The 14,271-nt window shown below is 43.0% G+C and overlaps 1 protein-coding gene across 2 annotated transcripts in view; it reads right to left on the reverse strand.

Moving 5' to 3' along the window:
* The window catches only part of polr3a (polymerase (RNA) III (DNA directed) polypeptide A), a 76,685-nt gene that overhangs the window by 33,907 nt on the left and 28,507 nt on the right, over positions 1-14,271 (reverse strand). For both annotated transcript variants that reach the window (XM_071394602.1, XM_071394601.1), the window contains exons 18-21: positions 14,012-14,130; positions 6,219-6,356; positions 4,651-4,821; positions 3,327-3,440 (exon numbers count right to left, since the gene is read on the reverse strand). In XM_071394602.1, coding sequence (XP_071250703.1) covers positions 3,327-3,440; positions 4,651-4,821; positions 6,219-6,356; positions 14,012-14,130 — 542 coding nt within the window. The remainder of the gene's footprint in view (positions 1-3,326; positions 3,441-4,650; positions 4,822-6,218; positions 6,357-14,011; positions 14,131-14,271) is intronic.

Below are 14,271 nucleotides of genomic sequence, written 5' to 3' on the forward strand. Positions count from 1 at the left end.
TGGAACATGACTGTTGATGATTGATATAGGTCTATAGGCTGGAACATGACTGTTGATGACTGATATAGGTCTCTAGGCTGTAACATGACTGTTGATGATTGATATAGGTCTATAGGCTGTAACATTACTGTTGATGATTGATATAGGTCTATAGGCTGTAACATGACTGTTGATGATTGATATAGGTCTCTAGGCTGGAACATGACTGTTGATGATTGATATAGGTCTATAGGCTGTAACATTACTGTTGATATAGGTCTATAGGCTGGAACATGACTGTTGATGATTGATATAGGTCTATAGACTGGAACATGACTGTTGATGATTGATATAGATCTATAGGCTGTAACATGACTGTTGATGATTGATATAGGTCTATAGACTGGAACATGACTGTTGATGATTGATATAGATCTATAGGCTGTAACATGACTGTTGATGATTGATATAGGTCTATAGGCTGTAACATGACTGTTGATGATTGATATAGATTTATAGGCTGTAACATGACTGTTGATGATTGATATAGGTCTATAGGCTGTAACATGACTGTTGATGATTGACATAGGTCTCAAGGCTGGAACATGACTGTTGATGATTGATATAGGTCTATAGGCTGTAACATTACTGTTGATATAGGTCTATAGGCTGTAACATGACTGTTGATGATTGATATAGGTCTATAGGCTGTAACATGACTGTTGATGATTGATATAGATCTATAGGCTGTAACATGACTGTTGATGATTGATATAGGTCTATAGGCTGTAACATGACTGTTGATGATTGATATAGATCTATAGGCTGTAACATTACTGTTGATGATTGATATAGGTCTATAGGCTGTAACATGACTGTTGATGATTGATATAGGTCTCTAGGCTGGAACATGACTGTTGATGATTGATATAGGTCTATAGGCTGTAACATTACTGTTGATATAGGTCTATAGGCTGGAACATGACTGTTGATGATTGATATAGGTCTATAGGCTGTAACATGACTGTTGATGATTGATATAGGTCTATAGGCTGTAACATGACTGTTGATGATTGATATAGGTCTATAGACTGGAACATGACTGTTGATGATTGATATAGATCTATAGGCTGTAACATGACTGTTGATGATTGATATAGGTCTATAGGCTGTAACATGACTGTTGATGATTGATATAGATCTATAGGCTGTAACATTACTGTTGATGATTGATATAGGTCTATAGGCTGTAACATGACTGTTGATGATTGATATAGGTCTATAGGCTGTAACATGACTGTTGATGATTGATATAGGTCTATAGGCTGTAACATGACTGTTGATGATTGATATAGGTCTATCGGCTGTAACATGACTGTTGATGATTGATATAGGTCTCTAGGCTGTAACATGACTGTTGATGATTGATATAGGTCTCTAGGCTGTAACATGACTGTTGATGATTGATATAGGTCTATAGGCTGTAACATGACTGTTGATGATTGATATAGGTCTATAGGCTGTAACATGACTGTTGATGATTGATATAGGTCTATAAGCTGTAACATGACTGTTGATGATTGATATAGGTCTATAGGCTGTAACATGACTGTTGATGATTGATATAGGTCTATAGGCTGTAACATGACTGTTGATGATTGATATAGGTCTATAAGCTGTAACATGACTGTTGATGATTGATATAGGTCTATAGGCTGGAACATGACTTGATGATTGATATAGGTCTATAGGCTGGAACATGACTTGATGATTGATATAGGTCTATAGGCTGTAACATGACTGTTGATGACTGATATAGGTCTATAGGCTGTAACATGACTGTTGATGACTGATATAGGTCTATAGGCTGTAACATTACTGTTGATGACTGATATAGGTCTATAGGCTGTAACATGACTGTTGATGATTGATATAGGTCTATAGGCTGTAACATGACTGTTGATGATTGATATAGGTCTATAGGCTGTAACATTACTGTTGATGATTGATATAGGTCTCTAGGCTGGAACATGACTGTTGATGATTGATATAGGTCTATAGGCTGTAACATGACTGTTGATGATTGATATAGGTCTATAGGCTGGAACATGACTGTTGATGATTGATATAGGTCTATAGGCTGTAACATGACTGTTGATGATTGATATAGGTCTATAGGCTGTAACATGACTGTTGATGATTGATATAGGTCTATAGGCTGTAACATGACCGTTGATGATTGATATAGGTCTATAGGCTGTAACATTACTGTTGATGATTGATATAGGTCTATAGGCTGGAACATGACTGTTGATGATTGATATAGGTCTATAGGCTGTAACATGACTGTTGATGATTGATATAGGTCTATAGGCTGTAACATTACTGTTGATGACTGTTATAGGTCTATAGGCTGTAACATTACTGTTGATGATTGATATAGGTCTATAGGCTGTAACATGACTGTTGATGATTGATATAGGTCTATAGGCTGTAACATGACTGTTGATGATTGATATAGGTCTCTAGGCTGGAACATGACTGTTGATGATTGATATAGGTCTATAGGCTGTAACATGACTGTTGATGATTGATATAGGTCTATAGGCTGGAACATGACTGTTGATGATTGATATAGGTCTATAGGCTGTAACATGACTGTTGATGATTGATATAGGTCTATAGGCTGTAACATGACCGTTGATGATTGATATAGGTCTATAGGCTGTAACATTACTGTTGATGATTGATATAGGTCTATAAGGCTGGAACATGACTGTTGATGATTGATATAGGTCTATAGGCTGTAACATGACTGTTGATGATTGATATAGGTCTATAGGCTGTAACATGACTGTTGATGATTGATATAGGTCTATAGGCTGTAACATGACTGTTGATGATTGATATAGGTCTATAGGCTGTAACATGACTGTTGATGATTGATATAGGTCTATAGGCTGTAACATTACTGTTGATGACTGATATAGGTCTATAGGCTGTAACATTACTGTTGATGACTGATATAGGTCTCTAGGCTGTAACATGACTGTTGATGATTGATATAGGTCTCTAGGCTGTAACATTACTGTTGATGATGGATATAGGTCTATAGGCTGTAACATGACTGTTGATGATTGATATAGGTCTATAGGCTGGAACATTACTGTTGATAATAGATCTAAAATCAATAATGTAGTCTGGTCCCAAATGGCTCCCTATTCTCTATGGTATGCAGTGCACTACTTTAGACCAGGGCTCTGGTTAAGGTGCACTATTTAGGGAATAGGGTGCCATTTTGAACGCAGACATAGAAGCAGTCAAGTGGATACGTGATAGTTATTTACCTCCAGGAAGCTGTCTCGGCAGCACTTGAAGTCACTCCTCTTCATGATGGACTCTGCCGTCAGGACCAACTCATTCTTACTAAGGGCTGGCTGCTCTGAACACGTATGGACAGACTGGGGGATGGAAGCATGGAGGATAGAGGGAAGGATGGAGGAGGGATAGAGGGATGGAGAGGAGGGATAGAGGGATGGAGAGGAGGGATAGAGGGACGGAGTGATAGAGGGATGGAGAGGAGGGATAGAGGGATGGAGAGGAGGGATAGAAAGACGGAGTGATAGAGGGAAGGATGGAGGAGGGATAGAGGGATGGAGAGGAGGGATAGAGGGACGGAGTGATAGAGGGATGGAGAGAGGAGGGATGGAGAGGAGGGATAGAGGGACGGAGTGATAGAGAGATGAGGGATAGAGGATTGGAGGGAGGAGGGATAGAGGGATGGAGAGGAGGGATAGAGGGACGGAGTGATAGAGGATTGGAGGGAGGAGGGATAGAGGGATGGAGAGGAGGGATAGAGGGAGAGGGATGGAGGGAGGATAGAGGGATAGAGGGAGAGGGATGGAGGGAGGATAGAGGGATGAGGGAAGGAGGGATAGAGGGATGGAGAGGAGGGATAGAGATGGAGGGAAGAGGAGTGATGGAGGGATAGAGGGATGAGGGATAGAGGGATAGAGGGAGGAGGGATAGAGGGATGGAGAGGAGGGATAGAGATGGAGGGAAGAGGAGTGATGGAGGGATAGAGGGATGAGGGAGGAGGGATAGAGGGAGGAGGGATAGAGGGAGGAGGGATAGAGGGAGTAGGGATAGAGGGATGGAGGGAGGATAGAGGGATGAGGGAGGAGGGATAGAGGGAGGAGGGATAGAGGGAGGAGGGATAGAGGGAGGAGGGATAGAGGGAGGAGGGATAGAGGGAGGAGGGATAGAGGAGGGATAGAGGGAGTAGGGATAGAGGGAGTAGGGATAGAGGGAGGAGTGCAGATGTGTTATTAGTCACTGTGGGTGGGTGAACAAACAGCTGACCTGCATCATCAACACATACATAGAGATGACAACATGCATGCTGGGTAAAACCTCATTTCACCGGCTGCACATTCTGAAGTCTGGCACTTTGAAATGCAGGCTTGTTTATGTTATTGTTGCCAGACCGACGACAGGTGAGGTCTAAGAGAATAATGGGTGTGGGAGTGTGACCGTATGTGTGTGTCTCTGTGTGTGCGTCTCTCTCTCTCTGTATCTGTGTGTATGTCTCTGTGTGTGTGTGTGTGTGTGCTTGCATGTGTGTCTCTGTGTGTGAGATGAAGTCTTGTCGCACACGTGTGTGTGACTCACCCGGATGTTGTCCAGAACTCTGTTGAACTCCAGCGGTTCATCTTTCCCCTCCATGGCGGCCGGGTCCAGGCCGTCCCCCCCATAGACGAACTGGATGATGTCACCCGTGGAGCTCCGTACCGTCAGATCATACTGGGAACACAGGTCCTCCAACGACTTCACCAGACGCCTCTGTTGACACACAACACATCCACCACAGAAGAACAGATCAGAGGATGAATCAACAACAGATAGGCCTATTTAATCCTGCTTGTTGTGTAACCGTGTGTGTGTGTGTGTGTGTGTGTGTGTGTGTGTGTGTGTGTGTGTGTGTGTGTGTGACCACTCAACACCCTTCCTCTGCTATGTGTCATCAGTCAGATGGTGAGCTGTTCTGATCTGACCACATCAACAACACACCCCTAGGACCCTCAACTCTGGACCGCCAAGCCAGCGCCACTGCATGTTTCCATTGTTCCCCTCTAGCCAGGGCCTGATTTAGACCTGGGACACCAGGTGGGTGATATTAATGATCAGGGCCTGATTTAGACCTGGGACACCAGGTGGGTGATATTAATGATCAGGGCCTGATTTAGACCTGGGACACCAGGTGGGTGATATTAATGATCAGGGCCTGATTTAGACCTGGGACACCAGGTGGGTGATATTAATGATCAGGGCCTGATTTAGACCTGGGACACAAGGTGGGTGATATTAATGACCAGGGCCTGATTTAGACCTGGGACACCAGGTGGGTGATATTAATGATCAGGGCCTGATTTAGACCTGGGACACCAGGTGGGTGATAGTAATGATCAGGGCCTGATTTAGACCTGGGACACAAGGTGGGTGATATTAATGACCAGGGCCTGATTTAGACCTGGGACACCAGGTGGGTGATATTAATGACCAGGTAGAACAGAAAAGCAGCAGACTCCGGACCTCATAGGGTCAGAGTTGAATAGCCCTGCTCTAGGAGATAACCCTGATCGCTACAGAAAAGCAGCAGGCTCCGAACCTCATAGGGTCAGAGTTGAATAGCCCTGCTCTAGGAGATGACCCTGATCGCTACAGAAAAGCAGCAGGCTACAGACCTCATAGGGTCAGAGTTGAATAGCCCTGCTCTAGGAGATAACCCTGATCGCTACAGAAAGGCAGCAGGCTCCGGACCTCATAGGGTCAGAGTTGAATAGCCCTGCTCTAGCAGATAACCCTGATCGCTACAGAAAGGCAGCAGGCTCCGGACCTCATAGGGTCAGAGTTGAATAGCCCTGCTCTAGGAGATAACCCTGATCGCTACAGAAAAGCAGCAGGCTCCGGACCTCATAGGGTCAGAGTTGAATAGCCCTGCTCTAGGAGATAACCCTGATCGCTACAGAAAGGCAGCAGGCTCCGGACCTCATAGGGTCAGAGTTGAATAGCCCATGCTCTAGCAGATAACCCTGATCGCTACTCAAGAGGGAGCCTGATAAGATTTACATTTGTAGGGAGCACAAGTTGTCCCTCTTTTCATGAATACAAGCAGAGAGCAGAGGGTGTTGGGTACGGTGCAGCAGGCAGCAGCCCAGCGGTGTGTGTGTGTGTGTTACCTGCATGTATCCGGTCTCTGCTGTTTTAACGGCGGTGTCCACCAAGCCCTCTCGACCAGCCATAGTGTGGAAAAAGAACTCCGTGGGCGTCAGGCCTGAATAAAAGCTGTCAGCCACAAAGCCTTTAGCCGCAGGAAGCTGTGACAGGACACACAGAGAGATAGAGAGAGAGGTGTTACATCATTATAAAAGGGCCTGGGCGAGTCCCAAATGGCACCCTATTCACTATACTGTGGAGTGCACTACTTCTGACCAGGGCCCCACAGAGCCTTGGTCAGAAGTAGTGCACTAAGTAGGGAAAAGGGTTGTCATTTTGGGATTCATCCCCTGTTAGAGCAAAACAAATGAAAACAGGGCTCTGACTGAGCCAGCTGGAGATGTTGTTTACTGCTGGGAAGGAGAAACATCTACGAACGTTTGAACGTTTTTCAACCCTTTAGCCTACAATTTCTGCAAGGTTGGCGGAAATCTAATTGACATAAATCCCCATCAAAATCCGTCTGTTTAAGCTAGAGATTGTTAACGCATCAGGCTGTGTGTGTCTCAATCCACCGCATCCTGACTAGTCTCCCAGTCCCTGCCGTTTAATAATATCCCCTCAGCATGTTGCTGCCCACCACCGTGCTTCACCGTAGGGATGGTGCCAGGTTTCCTCCAGATGTGACGCTTGGCATTCAGACCAAAGAGTTCAACCTTGGGGTTCATCAGACCAGAGAATCTTGTTTCTCATTGTCTGAGTCCTTCAGGTGCCTTTTGGCAAACTTCAAAAGGGGCTGTCGTGTGCCTTTTACTGAGGAGTGGTTTCTGTCTGGCCACTCTGTCATAAAGGCCTGATTGGTGGAGTGCTGCAGAGATGGTTGTCCTTCTGGTAGGTTCTCTCATCTCTACAGAGGTACTCTGGCACTCTGTCAGAGTAACCATCAGGTTCTTGGTCACCTCCCTGACCAAGGCCCTTCTCCCCCGATTGCTCAGTTTGGCCGGGCGGACAGCTCTAGGAAGAGTCTTGGTAGTTCCAAACTTCTTCCATTTAAGAATGATGGAGGCCACTGTGTTGTTGAGGACCTTCAATACTGCAGACATTTTTTTGGTACCTTTCCCCAGATCTGTGCCTCGACACGATCCTGTCTCGGAGCTCTACGGACAATTCCTTCCACCTCATGGCTTGGTTTTCTCTCTGTCAACTGTGGTACCTTAGACAGGTGTGTGCATGTCCAATCAATTTAATTTACCACAAGTGTTTCTCCAATCAAGTTGTAGAAACATCTCTAGGATGATCAATGGAAACAGGATGCACCTGAGCTCAATTTCGAGTCTCATAGCAACGGGTCAGAATACTTATGTAAATAAGGTATTTCTGTTTATTTTGTATAAATTTGCAAACATTTCTAAAAACCTGTTTTCCCTTGGTCATTATGGAGTAGATTGATGAGGGGGGGGAAATTATTTCATACATTTTTAGAATAAGGCTGTAACGTAACAAAATGTGGAAAAAGGTCAAGGGGTCTGAATACTTTCAGAATGAACTGTATATGATATAGGCTACTGCACATTACACATGACAGAAACACATACAAGCCCGTAGATATTAGCTAGCTCTATGCTCTCTTGGGTAAATAAATGAAACTAGCTCCAGTAGGCTAATCTGAGTGTGAACGGTATTAATGTAGACTACTGTATTAATATGTACATCGTTCAAACCATGATAAAGCAAGGAGAGAACATGTGATTCTGGTGCTGCAAGTATAAGCTAGAGAATATTGAAATATAATAGGACCTATTTGTATAATTAGTAGGCTGGCGCATATTAACCTTTCATGATATTTCCCCTAATTATTATTAGTCTACCTCCTCTTTTCCTCTCTAGTGCTGCTTCATTCCTTCCTCGCGTTCAACAGCTAAATGAAATATACCTTTATTTTCCCTTATCGTCATCCTTCTAATGTCATCCTTGAATAATATAGGACTAGAATTAGATGCCGACGGGTTTCACTTCTCTTCACGAAGATTGAATGGTTATGGGTCTGAATTAATAACTGCTATAGTCTACCACCATCTGAATGGGTCTGAATTAATAACTGCTATAGTCTACCACCATCTGAATGGTTATGGGTCTGAATTAATAACTGCTATAGTCTACCACCATCTGAATGGTTATGGGTCTGAATTAATAACTGCTATAGTCTACCACCATCTGAATGGGTCTGAATTAATAACTGCTATAGTCTACCACCATCTGAATGGTTATGGGTCTGAATTAATAACTGCTATAGTCTACCACCATCTGAATGGTTATGGGTCTGAATAAGTACATGCTATAGTCTACCACCATCTGAATGGTTATGGGTCTGAATAAGTACATGCTATAGTCTACCACCATCTGAATGGTTATGGGTCTGAATAAGTACCTGCTATAGTCTACCACCATCTGAATGGTTATGTCTGAATTAATAACTGCTATAGTCTACCACCATCTGAATGGTTATTGGTCTGAATTAATAACTGCTATAGTCTACCACCATCTGAATGGTTATGGGTCTGAATTAATAACTGTTATAGTCTACCACCATCTGAATGGTTACGGGTCTGAATTAATAACTGCTATAGTCTACCACCATCTGAATGGTTACGGGTCTGAATTAATAACTGCTATAGTCTACCACCATCTGAATGGTTATGGGTCTGAATTAATAACTGCTATAGTCTACCACCATCTGAATGGTTATGGGTCTGAATTAATAACTGCTATAGTCTACCACCATCTGAATGGGTCTGAATTAATAACTGCTATAGTCTACCACCATCTGAATGGTTATGGGTCTGAATTAAGTAACTGCTATAGTCTACCACCATCTGAATGGGTCTGAATTAATAACTGCTATAGTCTACCACCATCTGAATGGTTATGGGTCTGAATTAATAACTGTTATAGTCTACCACCATCTGAATGGTTATGGGTCTGAATTAATAACTGCTATAGTCTACCACCATCTGAATGGGTCTGAATAATACTGCTATAGTCTACCACCATCTGAATGGTTATGGGTCTGAATTAATAACTGCTATAGTCTACCACCATCTGAATGGGTCTGAATAATACTGCTATAGTCTACCACCATCTGAATGGGTCTGAATTAATAACTGCTATAGTCTACCACCATCTGAATGGTTATGGGTCTGAATTAATAACTGCTATAGTCTACCACCATCTGAATGGGTCTGAATTAATAACTGTTATAGTCTACCACCATCTGAATGGTTATGGGTCTGAATAAATAACTGCTATAGTCTACCACCATCTGAATGAGTCTGAATTAATAACTGCTATAGTCTACCACCATCTGAATGGTTATTGGTCTGAATTAATAACTGCTATAGTCTACCACCATCTGAATGGTTATGGGTCTGAATATAGTAACTGTTATAGTCTACCACCATCTGAATGGTTATGGGTCTGAATTAATAACTGCTATAGTCTACCACCATCTGAATGGTTATGAGTCTGAATTAATAACTGCTATAGTCTACCACCATCTGAATGGTTATGGGTCTGAATTAATAACTGCTATAGTCTACCACCATCTGAATGGGTCTGAATTAATAACTGCTATAGTCTACCACCATCTGAATGGTTATGGGTCTGAATTAATAACTGCTATAGTCTACCACCATCTGAATGGGTCTGAATTAATAACTGTTATAGTCTACCACCATCTGAATGGTTATGGGTCTGAATTAATAACTGCTATATTCTACCACCATCTGAATGGTTATGGGTCTGAATTAATAACTGCTATAGTCTACCACCATCTGAATGGTTATGGGTCTGAATTAATAACTGTTATAGCCTACCACCATCTGAATGGTTACGGGTCTGAATTAATAACTGTTATAGCCTACCACCATCTGAATGGTTACGGGTCTGAATTAATAACTGCTATAGTCTACCACCATCTGAATGGTTATGGGTCTGAATTAATAACTGTTATAGTCTACCAGCATCTGAATGGTTATGGGTCTGAATTAATAACTGCTATAGTCTACCACCATCTGAATGGGTCTGAATTAATAACTGCTATAGTCTACCACCATCTGAATGGGTCTGAATTAATAACTGTTATAGTCTACCACCATCTGAATGGTTATGGGTCTGAATTAATAACTGCTATAGTCTACCACCATCTGAATGGGTCTGAATATATAACTGCTATAGTCTACCACCATCTGAATGGGTCTGAATTAATAACTGTTATAGTCTACCACCATCTGAATGGTTATGGGTCTGAATTAATAACTGCTATAGTCTACCACCATCTGAATGGGTCTGAATTAATAACTGTTATAGTCTACCACCATCTGAATGGTTATGGGTCTGAATTAATAACTGCTATAGTCTACCACCATCTGAATGGGTCTGAATTAATAACTGCTATAGTCTACCGCGCATCTGAATGGGTCTGAATTAATAACTGTTATAGTCTACCACCATCTGAATGGTTATGGGTCTGAATATATAACTGTTATAGTCTACCACCATCTGAATGGTTATGGGTCTGAATTAATAACTGCTATAGTCTACCACCATCTGAATGGTTATGGGTCTGAATTAATAACTGCTATAGTCTACCACCATCTGAATGGTTATGGGTCTGAATTAATAACTGCTATAGTCTACCACCATCTGAATGGGTCTGAATTAATAACTGCTATAGTCTACCACCATCTGAATGGGTCTGAATTAATAACTGCTATAGTCTACCACCATCTGAATGGGTCTGAATTAATAACTGTTATAGTCTACCACCATCTGAATGGTTATGGGTCTGAATTAATAACTGCTATATTCTACCACCATCTGAATGGTTATGGGTCTGAATTAATAACTGCTATAGTCTACCACCATCTGAATGGTTATGGGTCTGAATTAATAACTGCTATAGTCTACCACCATCTGAATGGGTCTGAATTAATAACTGCTATAGTCTACCACCATCTGAATGGGTCTGAATTAATAACTGCTATATTCTACCACCATCTGAATGGTTATGGGTCTGAATTAATAACTGTTATAGTCTACCACCATCTGAATGGGTCTGAATTAATACCTGCTATAGTCTACCACCATCTGAATGGGTCTGAATTAATAACTGCTATATTCTACCACCATCTGAATGGTTATGGGTCTGAATTAATAACTGTTATAGTCTACCACCATCTGAATGGTTATGGGTCTGAATTAATAACTGCTATAGTCTACCACCATCTGAATGGTTATGAGTCTGAATTAATAACTGCTATAGTCTACCACCATCTGAATGGGTCTGAATTAATAACTGTTATAGTCTACCACCATCTGAATGGTTATGGGTCTGAATTAATAACTGCTATAGTCTACCACCATCTGAATGGGTCTGAATTAATAACTGTTATAGTCTACCACCATCTGAATGGTTATGGGTCTGAATTAATAACTGCTATAGTCTACCACCATCTGAATGGGTCTGAATTAATAACTGCTATAGTCTACCACCATCTGAATGGTTATGGGTCTGAATTAATAACTGTTATAGTCTACCGCGCATCGCACATTCGCTCTTCTTTCAAACTATCAGTTCTATTGGCTGCTGTATTTAACATTCAGCAAAGAATGCAAAATGCATTGTTGCAATGCAAAAAAAAAAAAAGTGTCATAGCAAGCTATTCTAGTGTATATTTTCCTGCTTCCTAGAAGTAAGGAGTGTTATTTAAGGAGAGACCAGCGGCAGACAGGTTCCTGCATATTGCACTAGAGACCGAGGCTGTCAGTTAGAAGCTTATTATAACCCATTAAATATAAGGCTAATCCTGCATTGAATTTATTACCTGACAGAGGTAGGCTCAGACTTCTATAAAATGGGGCTACATATCAATCTAGAAGAGGATTATCTGTGTTGGATGCACTTTGAATGGAGTTGATGGAGAGAGAGAGAGAGAAAGAGCTCCACTGACTCAAAGCAACGATATGCCTGTGATAGGCTGCTTTAAAACTGATTCAAAGCAACGATATGCCTGTGATAGGCTGCTTTAAAACTGATTCAAAGCAACGATATGCCTGTGATAGGCTGCTTTAAAACTGATTCAAAGCAACGATATGCCTGTGATAGGCTGCTTTAAAACAACGATATGCCTGTGATAGGCTGCTTTAAAACGGATTTAAAACAACGATATGCCTGTGATAGGCTGTTTTAAAACCTCTGCAGCTGCAATTTAAAAATATCTTTACAATAACAAAAAATAAGGTGATCCCCAAAGGCAGATGGAGATGGGTAAATTAGACGTGCATTCTGTCTTTATATTACTATTACTATGCTGCAGCAAATACAGGCCTACATGTCACAAGAAAATAAAGTTACCATGATGAGATGACAGGTCTAAATGCATTGTGAACTGCTGCTCCACCCCGAGACGGGCCGCCTGTCCCCGCCCCGAGATGGGCCGCCTGTCCCCGCCCCGAGACGGGCCGCCTGTCCCCGCCCCGAGACGGGCCTCCTGTCCCCGCCCCGAGCCGGGCCGCCTGTCCCCGCCCCGAGCCGGGCCGCCTGTCCCCGCCCCGAGACGGGCCGCCTGTCCCCGCCCCGAGACGGGCCGCCTGTCCCCGCCCCGAGACGGGCCGCCTGTCCCCGCCCCGAGACGGGCCGCCTGTCCCCACCCTGAGCGTTGATTCATCATGCAGAGGCCGTAGAGAAGCCAGATTTAGACATCACATGTAATTAAGCAGTTCCATTTCATGCTGTTCATATAAATAATTTATTATAATTTACCGGTTTCTCGCAGTTATTTATCCCCCCAAAAATGTAGAGGTTTTGGGCGGTAAATTCCAGTAAATATTGGTAAAGGGGTTCCTGCCATTAAACCCTAATGCTGACTGCAGGAATGTCCACCAGAGCTGTTGCCAGATGATTTAAATGTTAATTTCTCTACCTTAAGCCGCCTCCAACGTCATTTTAGAGAATTTGGCAGTACTTCCAACCGGCCTCACAATTGCTCACAATTGCATACCACGTGTAACCACGCCAGCCGAGGATCTCCACACCTGGTTTCGTCAACTACGGGATCGTCGGAGACCAGGCACCTAGACAGCTGATGAAACTGTGGGTTTGCACAACCGAAAAATGTCTGCACAAACGGTCAGAAACCGTCTCAGGAAAGCTCATCTGCGTGCTCCTCTTCCTCACCAGGGTCTTGACCTGACTGCAGTTGACTGCATCATAAATCGACTTCAAATGATCACATCGACGGCCACTGGCACGCTGGAGAAGTGTGCTCGTCACGGATGAATTCCGGTTTCAACTGTCCTGGGCAGATGGCAGACAGCGTGTACGGCGTCGTGTGGGCGAGCGGTTTGCTGATGTCAATGTTGTAAACAGAGTGCGCCATGGTGACGATGGGGTTATGCAAATTGCTTTTTATCGATGGAAATTTGAATGCACAGAGATATCGTGACGAGATCCTGAGGTCCATTGTCGTGCCATTGATCCACCACCATCTCCTCATGTTTCAGCATGATAATGCCCAGCCTCATGTCACAAGGATCTGTACACAATTCCTGGAAGCTGAAAATGTGCCAGTTCTTCAGAACCCCATCAGTGTCCTGGTCAAAAGGAGTACACTATGAAATAGGGTGTCATTTGGGAGATAGCCCACCCTAATATCTTCATGTTATGAATGAATGACACCATGCCCTGAGACTCTGGACAGATCTAATGGGGATTTCAGCTGGTTAATAACGGCCTTAAGAGGTTCTTACAGAATCTTACTTTCGAGTGTTTCTCAAAGTGTGGCAGCGAGCGGTTCTCGAAGCCGTCGGGCACTCGAGAGCCGCTTATAGCCTGCTGGCCCACACAGGCAATCATCTGGGAGATGTTGATGAAGGATCCTAGGAGGGGAAAGAGAAAGGGGTGAATAAATAACACCATTAGCATTACTGAATCATCACCTTAAACAAACAAAGGAAATCCTAAGCTTTCTACCATATACAGGTAAGCAAGCAGCCAGAACGGCTCATAGGAGTAGAATC

The sequence above is a fragment of the Salvelinus alpinus genome, chromosome 3, assembly GCF_045679555.1.
Source record: "Salvelinus alpinus chromosome 3, SLU_Salpinus.1, whole genome shotgun sequence".
Taxonomy (NCBI): domain Eukaryota; kingdom Metazoa; phylum Chordata; class Actinopteri; order Salmoniformes; family Salmonidae; genus Salvelinus; species Salvelinus alpinus.